At 37.5% G+C, this 15,375-nt stretch overlaps 1 protein-coding gene across 1 annotated transcript in view; it reads left to right on the forward strand.

Moving 5' to 3' along the window:
* Positions 1-15,375, forward strand: part of SLC27A6 (solute carrier family 27 member 6) — a 68,580-nt gene that overhangs the window by 37,577 nt on the left and 15,628 nt on the right. The window contains exon 5 of the mRNA XM_047731616.1: positions 12,581-12,775. Within this exon, the coding sequence (XP_047587572.1) occupies positions 12,581-12,775 (195 nt within the window). The remainder of the gene's footprint in view (positions 1-12,580; positions 12,776-15,375) is intronic.

Consider the following 15,375-nt stretch of genomic DNA (forward strand, 5'->3'; position numbering starts at 1 on the left):
AATAATCAATTATCAGCACTGCGAGATTTTTTAAGACTTCAATTTGAAAAGACATCTACTCTGTTTTCTTCAAAGAAAGCCCATCGTTTCTTCCAAACTTTTAAGAGTTTTCCTTGTCATATTTAGGGAAATGGGGATGAGGAAGATGGAGATTTGTCAAAGAATACAATTCTAATAGAAGGAACTAAATTACACTAAATTGATGTAGAAGAATACATGTACCTTAATGGGTATATTAAAAACATTCGTTTTTCTATCATGTTTTCATTTTTTTAGTTTCTACCTAGTTTATCATCACATTTTCCTCATTCCACACCTTGTAAAAGATGTAGTTTATCAAAACATTGAGCTCTGGAAACTTTTCTCATCATACTTAATAACCTCTAAAGAATGACATTTTTAAATTAATATGAGCTTTAATTCTTATTAAGATGTTCTGTGTTAGTTTCACTATCATTTCTGACCCTGAAACACTCAAAACAATTGATTTTATCTCCAAGACCTAGTCGTTTTAAGATATTTATACTTTTTTTGTTATTTCTTGAAGCATTTTATATGATTGAGTAAATCATCTCTCTTTTAAAACTCAGTTTTCCTTAAGTAAATCAGAGATATGTTTAATATTCTCATAGTAGATATAAAAGCATTTAGAAAATTTGACAAAAATCTTTTTTTCTGCTTAAAAACTACAAATATAGAGGGATGCCTGGGTGACTCAGTCATTAAGTGGTTGCCTTCCACTCAGGTCATGATCTCAGGGTCCTGGAATCGAGCCCCCACAGCAAGCTCCCTGCTCAGCGGGAAGCCTGCTTCTCCCTCTCCCACTCCCCCTACTTGTGTTCCCTCTTTCACTGTGTCTCTCTCTGTCAAATAAATAAATAAAATCTTAAAAAAAAAAAACAAAAAACTACAAATATAGAAACATAGTCCTTAGAAGGACTCAGATAGAAATAGCTACGAGCTGCCTAAATACTAGAAGAATTAGCAGGGGATTAATGAATATTTTGAAATGTTTTAGACTGTGTATATTATTAATGGGTTTTAATAAGTGCTAATTTTAATATTTAATGATCTGTATTTCATGGGTAGTAATGCCTATAAAATATACATATCTTTTTCTATTTGCTTATACCATTCATGTTATAATTTCCATTAATAGTACACATATCTCTTAGTTGCTGAATTACCCAACAGATAGGGGCACCTGGGTGACTCAGTCAGTTAAGCATCAGACTCTTGATTTTGGCTCAGGTCACGATGTCAGGGTCCTGGGATCAAGCCCTGCCTTGGCTCAGAATCAGCAGGAAGTCTGCTTCAGATTCTCTCCCTCTCCCCTTCCCTCCACTCTTGCATGTGTGTGCGTGTTCTCTCTCTCTTCTCTCAAATAAATGAATCTTTTAAAAAAATTTCCAACAAATTTACTTTACGCAGGAAGAAAGTAATGCATTGACTATGGAATCAAAAGACACAGGTTCAATTTCAGACTCTTGTTGTGTGACTTTCTGCTGGTCACTTCTCTTTGAGCCATGGTTCCCATCATTATATAAAATAGGTGGCAACACCCACTTGTCCTCATTTGCCCCCTGCTTCTCATAATCCAGTTATGAGATATGCATTAAAAAATCTAAACTGAGAAGCCCAATACAAATGGAAGGAACTATTTTTAAACAGAATGTAGTAATGTTTTCTGCAAATGTCCTTGTAAAATTAGAGTGATGTGTGCGAGTGTTGAAAATAATTGGTCTTTGACTAATGAAAATCATACTTTAATTATAAAAGCCAGCTTAGGGGCGCCTGGGTGGCTTAGTCAGTAAAGTGTCTGACTCTTGATTTGAGCTCAGGTCATGATCTCAGGGCCGTGAGATGGAGCCTGCCTTCAGCTCTGCACTGAGCTTGGACCCTCCTTAGGATTCTCTCTCTCCTTTCCCTCTGTCCCACCTCACCACTCACCCCCCACCTCATGTGCAGGCACTCTCTCTCTCTCCCTCTAAAAAAAAAAGAATGAATGAATAAATAGATAAAATGAATAAAATTTGTAAAAGCCAGTATAAATACAGCATGATAATTTCAAAGTAAAACTTTAAAATACTAAAATAGTAATAATTTTATAACATGATACTTTTCACAAATAAAAATACTAAAAACAGAAATATAAAGTTAAAAATCCTGAAGGTATGATGCCTGTTTCCTCTTGGGTTATATACTATTTTTACTGTAAATGTGGTATGTGGGTGAGGTTTTCCTATAGTCCAGATTGATTTAACATTTTAAAATATACCTCCAAGATTCTTTGTATTATGATTTATATGCAAATTTTCACATTGTCTCTTTCTTTAATAGTGTTCTTGATGTCCTTGCTATGGATGTATAAAATGTATAAAATCAAGGTACGAAATGGCCAGTCTTCAGTGTATAAGCACAAGAATCTTCAGCAAACGATAAATGGCCAGAATTTTCCAAGTGATCATTTTATTCCCCATGGAAAAAAATAATAATAACTTTATATTAAATGTATCAGGGATCTATTTCCAGCCTTTCCATTAATTCACTGTGTCCCATCAGGCAAGTTATTTCATTTCTTTGCCTGCTGGAATCAGGGATCTTGAGATTCAAGCCTAACTTCTGTGTCTCGAAAGCTCTGTGATCTGGAGCAAATTATCTTGCTTTTCTGAGCAGCTCCCACCTCAGTTTGGTCATCGATAAAATGAGTGTAGTAGTAACAGTTATGTCGGGGATTGATGTAAGGGTTAAGTTGTTAGGCACAGAAATTCACATGGAAACAGATTGATGTAAGGGTTAAGTAGTTAGGCACAGAAATTCACATGGAAACAGTGGCGAAGGGCTCTCAGAAGAGACCTCACAAAATGGTTTTTGTTATCACAGCAAATATGCCAAAGTTGAAGTTCTAGTCTCCAGCCTGACAGGTTCAGATCTCCCTTTATCAGTATAGATTACTTTAGATTAGACTCATATAGACCAAGCTCAGGAGTGCCAGGTGGTAGCTTTAAATCGTCTCCTTTGCTGGGTCTTCACTAATCTTCCTGACCTGCAAATGTTCACAGTGCCCACCCCTCGCAATCAAACCTTTCTTTTCTCTACTCTCACTCTCTGGATATGTTTCTGGCTGCAAATACCACCCACAGCTTAACTCTCAAGAGTGTATCTCCAGCTGTGTCTTCTCCCTTGATTTCAGGTATTAGATACCTGCCTTCCCACTTGACATCTTCACTTAGAAATCTCATTGGCATCTGATCTCAAAAATGGCCAAAGTTCAACTTTTTCACTACCTCTTCCATCAAGATGCCCTTCTTGCCCCATCCAGGTGCTCAGCCACACAGATCCTGGAATCTCCCTTGGAGCTTCTCTTTCCCTCTCTCCCCATCTAATCCATGAGCAACCCCTGCAGATTTGCATGTGGAATCAAACCTCAGCTTACTGCCTCCTTGTTGCTCTCGTCTGAGAGTTTAAACTCCCCCTGATAGTTTAGCTCTGGCTGGCTTCTTCTTTGCCCCACTTTTGTCCCCTTCTATTCCATTCTCGCATAGCAGTTGGAATGATTCAGTTAAAATGGAAGTCGGGTTGTGTTCCTTCACCATTAAAATCCTTCTGGTGGGTCACTTGGAAGAAAATCTAAATTCCTTTAGAATGGACCACACAGCTCTCTATGTGGTCAGCTCCCCTGATAGTGTTTCCCCTCCTCCCCACCTCCCTGCCACACCTGCTGTCTCTCCTTGTTTACTCCACCACAGCTTTGCTGTCCTCCCTGTTTTTCCTTCAATATATCAGGGCTTTGCGTTCTTTCCCCTTGAATGTTCCCTCAGATACTTGCATGGCTCAGTCCCTAGTCCATCCACATCCCACCTCCCAGGTGAGGGCGTCTCTGACCACAAGTCCTACTAATATAGGTGCGGTCACCTTAGCAACTCAGATGGTCTCATACCCAAATTTGGTACAGATGTTGAGACTTACATGCACCAAACATGCACCGAGAGAATGTGAACAGGTTTGTTACTCACATAATGGGGCTTTCTGGGGAGAGCAGGCTAGGGTCCCAAGGATATCCAAAAATGACTTCAGAAAGCTGGGGAAAGAAGTAGGTTTGGCTTTTACTGTGACAAGAAGAAGGCACCAGGGCAAATGGTCTTGTGCATGTGGGACTGCTTGCATACTTTGAGCTTCCTATTGCTGCCAAATAAAGGAACACTGGGTGATCTCATCAGCTTGCCCAGGTGTGGGGCAGGGGAAGAAAGCTATTAGCTGTTAGGAGTCAGTCATCAAGAATGAAACCAGTTCTTATCTCATAGTCTTATCTCATGCTTATCTCAGTCTTCTTTCACTGCTTTGTTTTTCTTCACAGAACTTTTTACCGTATTACAGATTTTATATATAATTGTTCCTTATTTTCTCTTAATCTTTCCCTTCCCCTCTTATCTTCTCCTTCCAGGAAGGCAGGGAGTTTATCTTCTTCATCTAATGTTATACCCTCAGTACGCACTATGGTACCTGACACATAACAGGTGCTCAATAAAAATTCATTGACTTATTTTTTTAAAAATAAAGTAACAAATAATAATGAGCCTCATTGCTAGGATACCTGTGTGCTCCTGATCAGCACAATCTTTCACTGGTCCCAGCCTGCCTAGTAGGCTCAGTTATAATCAGCAAGTCACATTCCTGGGGAGGACAGAGCTCCCTGAAGGAGTTTATCCAAACTTATCTCAAAAGTTTGGATAAATCAAAAGTTTGCATCCTTGCATGGAGGGAGTCAGACCGCTGCTGTATCCCGCTCACAGCAGAAATTATCTTGGTCATGGGCCCCTGCACTTTTCAGAACATTTCATTAATAAGTCAGCTTACTTGTGGCTTAGGTGACCCATTCTCTGGGTTTCCAGATCAAACTCTCTTTATGTCTACACAGCTCCCTTGTCCTTTTAGTTGTTAGCTCTGTCATTCAGGTTTAAGGCACGTCTTGCATAGACTCTTAGAGCCAGTCCTTGTCAAACAAGGCAATTTGGAAATGTCTCTGGTCTGCAACATGGCTTTCCCTCTACCCTTGAGCTCCCTAGAGTGCTGCTAGGTTAGAAGACACCTGTTCAGAAGAAGTAGTCTGTAAATGGCCATCCCTCTTAATGTTTTATCTAGACGGGGAATTTGAAATAAGACCACAGTGTGGTTGCTTTCTACTGTAATACTTGAGATCACACAGCTCTTTTCAAGCTATGATTTAGGCTTTAAAATGTTTTGTTGAACTGAGAGTTAGCATCTCTGAAACCATGACCTGCCCAACTCATGCTGGAGAGGCAGCGTGGCAAAGACTTTTAGGGGCGCTGGAGCCCACACCACATTAACAGGGCACATCTCTCCTTTTAAATACTCTCTGGCTCTTTCTCAAAAGAGGCCTCCACCCTGTCCCCCAACCATTCCTTTCCTGCTGTAGTAGAAGAAATTTTGCTCTTTTATGCTTTTTATTTTTTTTCTCTGACAATGTGTTTGCATTTAGTGTTACTTGGTACCCATTCTGTAATACTCAGGTGGCTTGCTGCCTTTATTTTTTTTTCAATATATTGATATTGGAGTGTCTGTGAAGGCAGCAAACTGTTGGAATATAGTTATTCTTACCCCGTGGAGTGTGTTGGTGTGACACATGTGCATGTGTGATTATCAGTGGGTTTTAGGAAAAAAAGAGGTCTTAAGTAGAATCAAGATGGAAGGGTCATAAGCCCTATCATATGCTGTTATGAATTTCCAGTGATCCTTTAGTAATTAGACCATACTTCTGTTTTGCACATTAAGCAGCTAGTTACCCGAGGCAGATAGTTTCTGAAGGCAGAAATGGTTTGCCCCTTTGTTTTCACTGTTAATTTATATTGCTTTTCCGTGTCTCCGTCTGTCAAAAAACATGCTTTGTTTCTGAGAAATCAAGGTTGATATAAAATTACCTGTATGTAAGCAGAACCTTCAGACTTACACTTTTCATAGGCATATGAAGAACATTTAGCTTGGCTGTGTTATTTTCTGGGTAGGATTAAGCCCGTGCTCTGGAAGAAAAAGACTTTGTTTCTAGGAGGGCATTGTTAGAGGCCTGTGCATTTCAGCAAATGAGTATGTGAATGTATGGCTCAGGAGGAGGAAGCTATAGTTCAAGCTCTGCCTGGCATCTGGCAGCTGGAAAACGGCTCCTCCTCTGAGAATGCTTTGACAAAACAGGAGCCTTGGTCCACTGGGTAGGAGTCTTGTCCTGGTACAGACATGGTCTGTCCACATTGGTTTGGGTGGATGATACTGAAAGGCAAAGGGAAACTGCTCTACGGAAACCCAAGACTGTGGCATCTCTGTATTAAAAGGTCTGACTCACCCAGCAGATTCTCTTTTAAATTTCAAATGGGAGCTTAAATGTCTGGAGATAAAAATGAGTACTTTCTTTGTATTGTAAAATGGCTTACTCTATGTGTGTATGTGTGTGTGTGTGCACACGCATGCAAGTCTATAAATATTTAAGCACTGACTATTGAATTATAAACTCATGTTTTGATTGCTTTCTATTCCTAAAATCATGGGCGAAATACTTGGGAAAATAGAACATGGGCTTTGCGGGGTTTTGAGCTGTTTTTTTTTTTCCTCTCCTCCCTTTCTTTCCTTCCTTCCCTCTCTCCCTCTCTGTCTCCCTTTCTTTCTTTGATTTGCCTTCCCTCTCTTTCTTTCTTCCTTACACAAGTATGTTGTGAACATCTTTTATGCACCAGGCACTGCCCTAGGCAATGGAGCACCACAGAGGAGAGAACAGGCTACAGCACCTGCCCACATAGCATTTTCATTTTAATGTGTTCAAATTCTGTGTCTTATTTCATGCCTGTGACCTTGGACCTGAACTTCATATCCCAATGTGCAAAATGGGGATAATGCGTCTTATTTTCTAGGGTTGCCATGGTGATTAGAATGAGAAAGTACGGTAACCTGAACATGGGGGCTCAAACATATCCACTCCTTTTTCTCTTGCTGTTGGGCTACAAACATGTCTTTTGTTCCTGTCCCACACCCTGTGGATTTCTGCGTTTGTCTCCTTTTTCTGTGTGTTTCTATCTCACTTATTTTTGCTTGTTTGCTTCTCTATTTCCTTGTATCTCTGTGTCTCAGTACCTGTGTCTCTGTGTACAACCGTGTGTCTCTGTGTGTGCGCCTTTCTTTCTTCAAGTATGTCTCTGTGTCTAGTTTATCTTTTTTTTTTTTAAACTCTCTCTCTCTCACACCCTCTGTGTGTGTGTGGTGGGGGAAGAGTGAGACAGAGAGAGAGAGCGTATGTGGAGAATAAGAGAGAGCAAGATCAAGCAAGAAAGAGCAAGCATCCGCCCCTGTGTTTGCACTTTGTCTCTACATCTCACATAGTGCATGGGTTTCTCTACGTCTCTCTGAATGTCTCTCACATTGCATCTCTATCTGAATTGGCCTTAAATGAGACAAATCATTACATGAAGTTTTAAAAGTTACACTTTTCTCACAAATTTAATTCTAGATGAATATAATTGTTAAATGTGAAGAAGAAGATAGTCTGTTGAGTTTTGTTTTTTTTTTTTATGTTGGATGGGAAAGGAGATTTTTAATCACAAAGTAAGTAAAAATATTAACCAAAGAAAAGAATAATATATTTAATTGTAAAAAAGATTATTCCACATGTTCTTACCAAATTAACATTTTAAATTAAATGAATTCTTAGTTCGTACATTGAAGAAGTATGATGTAAATAAAATGTCCTTTTTATACAATAATTTTGGCAACAAAATCATAAAAATTGATAACTATTACGTTCTTGGAGGGATCTATCTGAATGAGCTGCAAAGATTTATAGACTGGATGTTCACTCAGGTTTCTTTATATAGGTGAATATTGGAAAACAAGGTGGTTATCCAAAAATAGGTGATAGTACATAAATTGTGATACAATGATATGACAGTCATATACACATAAAAAATCCTGTTTTTGACACTTAAGAGCCAATACCTTAGGATAATGTTCAGAATATAATATTAATAAAGAAGAATATGTAGCTCAAATGCAGTGTGATTGTAACTTTTCATTACATACGTGGTTATATGAAAATAATGTTGGTATAGTAAGATTACAGATTTTTTAATTCATTTTAAAACTTTCCCGTGCTTTCCAAATTTTCCATGATGTGCATGCATTTCAAAATCAGAAGAAATATACCTTCTCTTCCCATAACAGTAAAAAATGAATCAGTTCATTTTTTCTCATACCCCTCAAAGCATGATCTTCTGGGTTTGTTTCAGAAGGGAAGACCGGTGGTGCCTGGGTGACTCTGTCAGTTAAGGGTCTGAGTCTGCATTTAGGCTTAATTTGATCTCAGGTCCTGGGATGGATCCACCAGTGGAATCGTGCTCAGGAGGGACTCTCAGGATTCTTGTCCTCCCCCCAACCACGTGCTCTCTCGCTCTCTCTTGCTTTCTCTCTCTCAATAAATAAATTTAAAAAGTAAAATAAAAGAGAAGACCATAAAATAAAGATATCTTAAGAGTTACATAAGTGGATTTGATATTTTTAGACAAAAGCCTTACCCTAGTATTGATAATACGATTTTCTCTATCAATCCAATCATTTTTGGATGAATATTTATCCTCATTTAGTAAGCTTGTCTGGCTGTAGCACACACAGGTTAAAGTCTGTGGAATTTGGTTTATAAACACCTTCTTACTATTTTCTGGAGTGCGCAACACATTTTATAAGTAATGATACTTGCTGAGACTCATCTCTGACCTGGAAAGCATCCAAGAGCTATACTATATAAACGATTGTTCTCTGTTCAAGCAGAATAAATCCTAAGATTAGCAGCACTACTGTCTTATACAGAAAAATGATAGCAGAAAATCCAAGAACGAACTCCATGGCAGGTTGGCCATCTCCAACATGCCCATGGGAGGTGGGAACCAGTACACAGCTGCTCCTCTGTCTTGAAGGGAGCTGCTTGTATCTTGAGTGAGCTTTTTTCTCTGTCTGCAGAATGTTTACCTTCAACCCTGTTGATGCGGGGCTAAGGAAATCAGCAGCTTGGAGTCTTATTTTCAATATATCCACACTCTTGCTTGCCTCCTAGTTTATTTTTTTAATTTAATTTTTATTTTATCAAATAAGGAATTCTATAGTTTAAAAAAACCAAGTAGTACTCTCAAAATAAAGGTAACCCCTTGCTATCAATACCTGATCTCTAGAAGTAAACGCCCTTCATTATTTTAACATATTTTTGGTTGTTATCTAGTCACATATTTCTCAATAAAATACGTATGTTACTAATTTCTTGATTTTTTAGTTTTAATTGTCATCTACCTGGCTTCCTACTCACATATTCTTATAGATTGTTTCTTCTCCCTCTTTGGCACCAATATAATTATCCCGATAATCAGGTTTTTTTAAGTTATTATAAAGAAATTATAATATGTACATTTTATTCACAGCTGAGGCACATCATGTAATTAAAAGATCATTACCATTTTATTTTTTCAACTTTTCTAATAATTCCTTCTTAGAAAATTTGGCTTTCTAAACACCCAATGAATTAGGATCTAAATGAGTTAGTATTGAAATACTCTCAAATTCTCCATTGCAGTTGAAATTTCTCATTATAATTTAACAGCACTTGGAGTATTTTTAAGTAATTCTGTTTATTTTTTTCTTTTTTTTTAAAAAAGATTTTATTTATTTATTTGAGAGAGAGAGAGAGTGAAAGTGAGAGAGAGTATGAGAGGGGAGAAGTTCAGAGGGAGAAGCAAACTCCCCATGGAGCTGGGAGCCCGAAGCGGGACTTGGTCCCAGGACTCTGGGATCACGACCTGAGCCAAAGGCAGTTGCTTAACCAACTGAGCCACCAGGCATCCTTGTTTATTTTTTTTTCTTGAAGACCATCCCCCTGGATAGCTTTAAGAATCAGCCATTGTCCCACCAAATGTGAACAGTATTCTGATTTCTGTCACTACAGATTAGTTTTGCTCTGAGATCAAAGCAGAAGAGTTTAACGATCTCACCATTTAGTATTCATACTTTTCTGTAACACTACTGTCTTCAGTAGATTCCTCAACCCCAGACTGGTGACTATCTGGATGGGCTTCTCCAGAAAGTTCGTCTCTGGTATCTGCATAACACGTAGCGAGGGCAGACACCCAGATGCATTGTCTATGTTGGAATATCTAAGGGTGCAGGGGCTACTTAGACATTTTCAATCAAGCCTTCTGCCTTCCTCATTCTTTTTGCTGCTTCCATAACACCTCAGAGCATGTTTTGTGTTCCCACCTGCAGGCCTTTATGCCAGCCCTTCCCACTGAGTTAATAGATAAAAGTCTTTCCTTTAAGACTGAGAAGGAACTGAGATAAAGAATGCACTCAGTTGTGTATTTTTAATTATAAGTGTCAGGGATATTGATTTTTATTGTTGTTGATGTATTATTATTTCTTGTTAATTTTATAATTATTTTTGGCAAGGATGGGAGTCGCTCAGGGGGAATCATGGATTTATCATAACTATACTTACATAACTATACTTACATAACTATACTTATATATACAGTATCATAACTATACTTACAGTATCTTCTTACTCTAATTCATACTATATTCTTACTCAGTTTTTTTGGTAAATATAATTGACATTTAACATTATGTAAGTCTTAGGTGTATAACATAATGAGTCGATATTTGTGTATATTGCAAAATGATCACCAAAATTAATCTAATTAATGTCCAATATCACACATAGTTATAAATTTCTTTTTCTTGTGGAGAAACTTTTAAGATTTACTCTTAGCAACTTTCAAATATTCAGCCCAGTTTTTTTATTTATTTATTTATTTTTTTTAATTTGACAGAGATCACAAGTAGGCAGAGAGGCAGGCAGAGAGAGAGAGAGGAGGAAGCAGGCTCCCTGCAAAGCAGAGAGCCTGATGCGGGGCTTGATCCCAGGACCCTGGGATCATGACCTGAGCCGAAGGCAGAGGCTTTAACCCACTGAGCCACCCAGGCGCCCCTAGCCCAGTATTTTTAACTGTACTCACCTTGCTGTATATAACATTCCCATGACTGACTTATTTTATATCTGGAATTTTGTACCCTTTGATCTCCTCTACCCATTTCACCCTCACCCCACTCCTTGACTCTGTTGTCTATATCAGTGAGCTTTACATGGGGGATTATTTTGAGTTTTGTTTTTGCTTTTGTTTTTAGATTTCACATATACATGAAATCACATGGTCTTTGTCTTTGTCTGATTTATTTCATTAAGCATAACACCCTCAAGGTCCATCTGTGCTGTTGCAAATGGCAATATTTCCCTTCTCTTGGCTTAGTAATATCCCACTGTGTGTGTGTGTTTGTGTGTGTGTGCTACAGTTTCTTTGTCCATTCATATGTTAGTGGGCACTTGAGTTGCTTCTGTGTCCTGGGTACTAAATTATGCTGCAGTGAACATGGTGGGGGCGGGGGGCAAATATCTTTTCCACTTATCCTTCACTTAAGTGCCCAGAAGTGGAATTGCTGGATCACATGGGAGTTTTATTTTTAATTTTTGGAGGAACCTCTCTCCTGTTTTCCATAGTGGCTGTACCAATACACATTCCCACCCACAGAGCACAAGGGTTCCCTTTCCTCTGTCCTTGCCAACACTTGTTATTTCTTGTCTTCTTTTTAAAATAGCCATTCTAACAGGTGTGAGTTTCTCATTTTTGATCAGTGTATAATTCATGTTAACATAGTGCCTGCTGAATGTAGAGTAAAATATAGTTCTATTTCTCTTTCAATTCTTAAGTATCAGTCAGAAGAAAAAATGTGAGAATATTGCATATTTAAAAATATTATTTATAATTGCCAAGTCATAGCGCCTTGTGATGGGTAGTAAGGAAGGCATGTATTGCATGGAGCATTGGGTATTATACATAATGAATCTTAGAGCACTACATCAAAAACTAATGTACTGTATGGTGACTAACATAACAGAATGAAAAATAATAATATTTATAAGCAGTTGTCATAATATTTGCAAGTCAAATATTATAGGGATTAGATGATATCAGTGTATCATTTATCCTATGCTAGGCCCTGGGTTTACTATATATTGCAGTATACAGATGAGAGAGGTGTTCTCATCTTTACAGGTGAATAAATGGAGAATCGCAATGGTATTCAACCTTTTAGTTCAAAGTTATATAGACAATAAGTAGTAGAGCTAAGAGTACAAACTCAAGTATATTTTATAATTTTTTTAAAAGTAATGCTTTTTTTCCTGAAATGTGCTTTCTTCCTTACATGATCTCTACCAAAATAAGGCTTTCGTAATCTGGAAAGTAAAGATCTTTTACCAGATATGGGGTAATAAAAGTTCTATTATTCTAGGCCAGTGTTAGTTTCATTAGCTATTGTACGTGGTTCAGCAACAGTTAAACGTAATTTTTTTTTTGTTACTTCCCTTCCATTATTGCATATGTGCAACTTACTTCTGGATATTTGCCAATAAAGTCATAGTAATGAAAGAAAGAATGGAGAACTGGAAATAATAAATTACAAGTAAAATCTTTTCTTCTAACAGAGAGAAGGAGAAAAAGATCATCAAGTGCGTTTGGCAGTTGGAAATGGTGTACGGAGTGATGTATGGAGGGAATTTTTAGACAGATTTGGAAATATTAAGATGTGTGAGCTTTATGGAGCTACTGAAGGAAACATTAGTTTCATGAATTACACTGGAAAAATAGGATCCGTTGGGAGAACAAATTTCTTTCACAAAGTAAGTATTTTCCTTCCATAAATATACTGAGGTCAGTTTACCTCTCTTCTAGACTTCCTGTTTATAAATTATGGTAAATACAATCACTTTTCCTTTTTCTTTTCTTTTTTTTTTCTTTTTTAAGTTGAGAACGTCTATAAAGTCATAGCTTCTAGGTGAACCATAGGTTATAAAAACCTCAACTGTCTCCCCGGTTTTCCTGTATAATGTGGGGATAATGATACCCAAGTGTTTTTTGTTCTGTCTTCAAAGTTAATAAGATAATATATAAATAACAAGCAAAGTTTCTGATACATGTCAATTTGACTCTTTCCATTTTTCCTGAGTCTTTTCAATCCAGTGTTTCTGCTTACACTTCATTTTTTTTTTTAAGATTTTATTTATTTATTTGACAGAGATCACAAGTAGACGGAGAGGCAGGCAGAGAGAGAGAGAGAGAGGGAAGCAGGCTTCTTGCTGAGCAGAGAGCCCGATGTGGGACTCGATCCCAGGACCCTGAGATCATGACCTGAGCCGAAGGCAGCGGCTTAACCCACTGAGCCACCCAGGCGCCCCTACACTTCATTTTTATATCACTCAAAAATTATGTATAGGTTTCTGAGGCTCCCGGGTGGCTCAGTGGGTTAAGCCTCTGCCTTCAGGTCATGATCTCAGGGTCCTGGGATCAAGCCCTGCATCGGGCTCTCCACTCAGCAGGGAGTCTGCTTCCCCTCTCTCTCTGCCTGCCTCTCTGCCTGCTTGTGATTGCTCTCTCTGTCAAATAAATAAATAAATAAATAAAATCTTTTTAAAAAATTATGTATAGGTTTCTGATAAACCAAGATACCACTAAAATCTTAAAAGCCACCCAAAAAAATCACTTACCTAGGAGTAAAAGGTTTCCAGCTGATTTCTCAGTAGCAACCATGGAAGCCAAAAGAACAATGTCTTGAACTGCTTTGAAGAAAGTAATTGTCAACATAAAGCTTACACTGAACAAATTTTTTAAAGAATAAAAGTGAAATTAAAGAAAATAGTTTCTAGGGGCTCCTGGGTGGCTCAGTGGGTTAAGCCGCTGCCTTCGGCTCAGGTCATGATCCCAGGTCCTGGGTTCGAGCCCCACATCAGGCTTTCTGCTCAGCAGGGAGCCTGCTTCCTCCTCTCTCTCTGCCTGCCTCTCTGCCTACTTGTGATTTCTCTCTGTCAAATAAATAAATAAAATCTTTAAAAAAAAAAAAGAAAAGAAAATAGTTTCTAAATTTATATAGCCCAATGTTTATAAACTCAAGTGGAAATAAACAACTCCAGAATCATAGTAGGATATTGTATTATAGCTCTTTCAGTATTTGTTAGAACAAACAAAAAAAACCCTTCAATGTTATAGAATATCCAGTAACAAGTTACTTGAACTAACAGACATTTATAGGATACTGCATCTAAAAACTACAGAGTATCCTTTCTTTTCAAGCACTTATGAAACATTCACAAAGATTACTGGGTCACTTAGGGAATTTCAGCAAACTTCAGAGGATTAAATGTGGCTTATGTTCTCTGACAGCAGTTTAATTAAGGTAGAAATAAATTTTTTAAATGACAGGTAGGTCATCTATATATTGGGTTATAGAATATCTGTAAGTTTCTATGAGTGGACACAAAATCATTATTGAAATTGAAAAATAATTTGAGATGGGGCGCCTGGGTGGTACAATCAGTTGATTCTTGATTTTGGCTTCGGTCATGATCTCAGGTTGTGGGATGGATCCCATGCTTATGCTCCACGTTTAGCAGAAAGTCTACTGATGCTTGTCCCTCTCTCTCCCCTTCTGTTCCTCCCACTGCTCAGGCTCTTGTCTGTGCTATCTCTCTGTCTCAAGTGAATAAATAAAAATAAATCTAAAAAAAAATAATGGGAGCTGAATCAAAATTAAAATGTTATATTTCAAAACATTGGACCTACATAAGAGTGGTTGAAAATTTGTGAGCTAAATATCCATTTCTGGGGGTTAATTAAAAAGCAACTGAAATAAACTAAAAAAAATAAAAATAAAAATAAGGAACTAATCAAAAACAAAAATTAAAGAAACACAAAATAAACATTTAGTGAGAAGTATCAGAAGAGAGAGACATATAATTTTTAGAAAGTAAAGAAATAGGTTCAAAGCTGATATAAATTTATCTCCTGTTTGGAACCTAGAGAAGGCACAAACTACTTTTATGATATACTCTTTGGGATTTTGAGGGTCTTATTGACCTCTCAGAAATGCTGCTGCATTCTGAAAAGTAATTTTGGGAAAGTAAGTGCTGATATTTATTGAGTTTTTCAGTCCTTACAGTTAATTTTCTCAACTCATTGCACTGGTTCCACTAAGAATTTCATATTCGCATTAAAGCTCCTTAGTGAAGCTGAGTCATTCCCTAGTAGTAGTCATCCAACAAGAGTACGTAAAGATTTGTATTTTACATTACTGACTTGACCTCATTATAATTTTATAACATCTTAAATTCCCTGACTGTAATACTGTCAATAAAGCAAGAAGTCATTGTCCCCAATTTATTTGGAAAACTTCTGATTTTCAACTTATTTTATTTTTTTTCAGTTTGGAAATGAAAAAAATTATACC

This window comes from Lutra lutra, chromosome 5, assembly GCF_902655055.1.
Source record: "Lutra lutra chromosome 5, mLutLut1.2, whole genome shotgun sequence".
NCBI classification, from domain to species: Eukaryota; Metazoa; Chordata; class Mammalia; order Carnivora; family Mustelidae; genus Lutra; species Lutra lutra.